The sequence below is a fragment of the Cebus imitator genome, unplaced genomic scaffold, assembly GCF_001604975.1.
Source record: "Cebus imitator isolate Cc_AM_T3 unplaced genomic scaffold, Cebus_imitator-1.0 Scaffold51, whole genome shotgun sequence".
In the NCBI taxonomy this organism is placed as follows: Eukaryota; Metazoa; Chordata; class Mammalia; order Primates; family Cebidae; genus Cebus; species Cebus imitator.
In genome coordinates this window covers 10,248,707-10,253,366 of record NW_016107366.1, presented here as the reverse complement: position 1 = coordinate 10,253,366, position 4,660 = coordinate 10,248,707, and the positions used below count along the sequence as shown (strand labels likewise).

At 40.5% G+C, this 4,660-nt stretch overlaps 1 protein-coding gene across 1 annotated transcript in view; it reads right to left on the bottom strand.

Moving 5' to 3' along the window:
* Positions 1-4,660, bottom strand: part of RBBP4 (RB binding protein 4, chromatin remodeling factor) — a 25,082-nt gene that overhangs the window by 10,609 nt on the left and 9,813 nt on the right. Inside the window, exon 4 of the mRNA XM_017527728.2 lies at positions 3-79. Coding sequence (XP_017383217.1) covers positions 3-79 — 77 coding nt within the window. The remainder of the gene's footprint in view (positions 1-2; positions 80-4,660) is intronic.

Below are 4,660 nucleotides of genomic sequence, written 5' to 3'. Positions count from 1 at the left end.
GCCCTGTTTACTTCTCCTTCATGGTTGATCTTGATTTCTATTTCAATTTTTCCACTAACTGAACCAAAACCTCCAAATTCTGTAAATAAATCAATTGCAAATGAGGACAAAGAGTTACTCTATGTTACCCAGAGTACAAGAATACAGGAAAGGATTTTTTTTTCCTTAGCAGATGTGCTAGATGTAATCTAGAGATTTGCTAGCACTAAAGTCCTTTCCTACCCCTGTGACTCCAGGTAGTTAAATACCTAAAAAGAAAGACAGTCAGCCTTCCATATCAGTGAGTTCCGCATCCATGAATTCAACTAACCATGGATTGAAAACATTCAGAAAAACACTGCACATATATTGAACATGTACAGACTTTTCCCCTCATCATTATTCCCTGAACAATAGTCTATTTATAAAACATTTACATTGTATTAGGTATTATACATAATCTAGATGGATGTTTTAAAGTATGAGAAGATATGCATAGGTTATGTGCAAACATTAAGCCATGCTGTATCAGAGATTTCAGCATCTGTGAATTTTGGTATCCAAAGGAGGTCCTGAAACCAATTCCCCATAGATACTGAGGGATGGCTGTATTATATTACTGTTTGAAATTAAGGAAAACTAGAAATCTACTTCAAAAGCAGGTCTTAATAAAGTTTTCAAATTTTTAAGTACAAATAAATATGCTGAATAAAACCAATGTTACTGTGATAATGAATATCAAGTACACAGTGTGCTAGACACCCAAGTGTCCTTCTTGCACCGCTTGTTTGAAGCTCTAGTTTGGGATGAATGTTCTGAAAATACCATCACGCCGTTTATGTTCTCCCTACAGTGTTTCAATGAGGAAAAACAGAGCCACAGCAGCCAGTTCCGTTTTGCTACCCCCACTTACATGTGCCAACCAAAGTCCCTGGTTGAAATAAACAAGTTAAGCAACAACTAGATGAAAACATTTTTTATTCACGCTTGACTACTACATGCACTTAAGAGAGTTCTACCAAGTATCATTTGTATGACAATATAATTTGTGATTATGTAAATCTTGGCAAAGCAATATATAAACCAAGATAGTTAATGATCAAAGAATAACAGAAGGCAGCATGATACAACTGCAAGTTCCTAAGAAAGAGTCAGATACCGGCCTAAGTGGCTCTGCTACTTACTTACTGTGATGATTCCGGGAAAGCCTTCAGTTTCTCTGAGCCTCAAATATCTTATCCATTAGTAACTCATAAATAAAAATATGTCAATCGCATTGCTATATAGTGTTATTCTTTTTCACTGCAACCTCCGCCTCCTGGGTTCAAATAATTCTCCTGCCTCAGCCCCCCCAGTAGCTGGAACTGCAGGCATGCGCCATTGCCTGCAGCTAATTTTTGAGTTATTAGTAGTAGAGACGGGTTTCATCATGTTGGCCAGGCTGGTCTTGAACTCCTAACCTCAAATAATCCACCCACTTCAGCCTCCCAAAATGCTGGGATTACAAGAGAGAGCCACGGCGCCCAGCCTAGTGTTATTCTTTGAAGGACAAACATCTTTTCAGAAAGCAAGGATATACATGGGTGATATGGCTGTCATATTAGATAACTTCCTTTTTTTCGTATTAGATAACTTTCAACTTCAAAATAACTTTTGAAAAGCAAATGTTTCACACAGGCTAAAAACCTAAAAATAAAAATTCAAGATAGATTGTAAAGGAGAAAAAAATCCCACATTAAACTAATTTTTCCATAACTACAGCCCACAAGCATCTACAATCTATGAAAAAACAAGGCATATATGGTATGTATCTCAAGAAATTTCAGTCTAAGTACAGGCATAGCTCGTTTTATTGTGCGTCATAGATATATTTTTTTCCCCAATTGAAGGTCATAGCAACCCTGTGTTGATTAAATTAGTGCCACTTTCCCAACATGTGTTCAGTTGGTGCCTGTGTCAGCATTTTTTTTTTTTTTTAAACAATGAAGTACTTTCAAATTAAGGTATGTACACTGTTAAGACATAATGCTATTGCAGACTTAGGAGACTGCAGTATAGTGTAGTAAGGCATAGTACTGTGTAAGATGGGTGGATCACCTGAGGTCAGGAGTTTAAGACCAGCCTGGCCAACATGGTGAATCCCCATCTCTACTAAAATACAAAAATTAGCTGGGCATGGTAATGTACACCTGTAGTCCCAGCTACTCAGGAGGCTGAGGCAGGAGAATCAGCTTGAACTTGGGAGGCAGAGGTTGCAGTGAGAGATCGTGCTACTGCACTCTAGACTGGGCAACAAATCGAGACTCGTTTCAATAAAATAAAATAAAAACCAGAAGAAAGGCACCAATAACAAAGAAACAGCTACAGGGGGCACAGAGCCCACAGAACAAGGGGTAACCACTACATAATGTCGGTCATTTCAGTATTGGGCATATATTAAATGTAGGCCTCCTTAAGTATAAAGAAAACCACAGTAATAGGAAGTCAGAGTATTCAAAGTTGAACACTGGGCTGGCCCAATGTTACTGGGTTATTAGAACTTATTATCATTAGTGTCACTAAAGGTGCATATACCCCTCATTGTTAAATTTGACGGGGTTTAAAAAAAAAGGGAAATTCCATTTAAAAAACATTTTGGGGGCTAAGTGTGGTGGCATATGCCTGTAGTTCTAGCTGCTTAGGAGGCTGAGACTACAGTGAGCTGTGATCATACCACTGCATTCCAGCCTAGGCAAGAGAGTGAGACCCTGTCTGAAAAAAATACATACATAATAAGATAAATGAATAAATAGGTGTTGAAGCTGATATATGAAAAGGACAATCTGAAGTAGAAAGGTTGAGCTATCAACTTGCTTTCCTATTTTGTGGGCTTCTCTCCACATAAATATTATTAAAACAAACCTGAGGTATAACATGATATAGTAAAGGTGCACAAATCATCGTAGCTTGATGCATTTATACATATGTATGCACCAGGTCAAATATAAAACATTCCTGTCACCTCAGAAGGCAGAAGCTGTATCCTTCCCAGTCAATACTATGTCCTCAAACAAGTAACCACCATTGTGATTTTTACCACTGAGCCACTTTTTGAGCCCATAAACCTTACAAATAAGCTCTACCAGACTGAGTAAATCATAGAAATTATTTAATCATGATTAAATTAATAGTTCATCATAGATAATTCAGACTAAAAATTAAGGGTATCACTTTTTACTTTTTATTTTTTTTTTTAGACAAAGTCTCGCTCTTGTTACCCAGGCTGGAGTGCAGTGGCTCGATCTCAGCTCACAGCAATCTCTGCCTCCTGTGTTCAAGCAATTCTCTTGCCTCAGTCTCCTGCGTAGCTGGGATTACAGGTGAGTGCAACTATGTCCAGCTAATTTTTTGTATTTTCAGTAGAGATAGGGTTTCACCATGTTGGCCAGGCTGGTCGCCAACTCCTGACCTTCTGATCTGCCCACCTCAGCCTACCAAAGGTGCTGGGATTACAGGCTTGAGCCACTGACCCAGCCCCTTTTCAAAAAAGCAAATTACGCTAGGCACGGTGGCTCACACCTGGAATCTCAGCACTTTGGGAGGCAGAGGTAGGCGGACCACCTGAAGTCAGGAGTTTGAGACCAGCCTCACCAACATGGTGAAACCCCATCTCTACTAATCAGCCAGGCATGGCAGGGCATGCCAGTAATCCCAGCTACTGAGGCTGAGACAGAAGAACTGCTTGAACCCAGGAGGTAGAAGTTGCAGTAAGCCAAGGTTGTGCCACTGCACTCCAGCCTGGGCAACAAGAGCAACTCTGTCTAAATGTAAAATGATTTAACAGATGCTTCACAAAAAAAGCCATATAAGTAGACAACGAACATGGAAAAAAAAGATCAACATCACCAATCATCAGCAAAATGCAAATCAAAACAGATGCCTCTCACACCAGTCAGAGTGGCTATTATTAAATTACCAAAAAATAACATGGTGAGGCTGCGGAGAAAAAGTGAATGCTACACACTGTTGGTGGACATGCAAATTAGTTCAGCCACTGTGAAGAGCACTGTGTGGAGATTTCTCAAACACCTTAAAATGGGGCCGGGCGAAGTGGCTCATGTCTGTAATTCCAGCACTTTGAGATGCTGAGGCAGGTGGATCACCTGAGGTCAGGAATTCCAGACCAGCCTGTCCAACATGTAAAAACTCTGTCTGTACTAAAAATGCAGAAAAATTAGCCAGGTGTTGTGGCAGGGACCTGTAATCCCAGCTACTCAGGAGGCTGAGGCAAGAGAATTGCTTAAACCAGGGAGTCAGAGGTTGCAGTGAGCCGAAATTGCTCCGTTGCACTCCAGAGGACTCCGTCTCATAAAAAAAAATAAATAAAAAATAAAATAAATTGGCCCGGCACAGTGGCTCACATCTGTAATCCCAGCAGTTTGGGAGGCCTAGGCGAGCAGATTCTAAGGTCGGGAATGCAAGATCAGCCTTACTGACATGGTGAAACCCTGTCTCTACTAAAAATACAAAAAATTAGCCAGGAGTGGTGGTGTGTACCTTTAATTCCAGCTACCTGGGAGGCTGAGGGAAGAGAATGGCTTGAACCCAGGAGATGGAGACTGCAGTGAGCCAAGATCGCACCACTGCACAACAGCCTGGGCGACAGAGCCAGACTCCATCTCTTTTTTTTTTTTGAGACAGA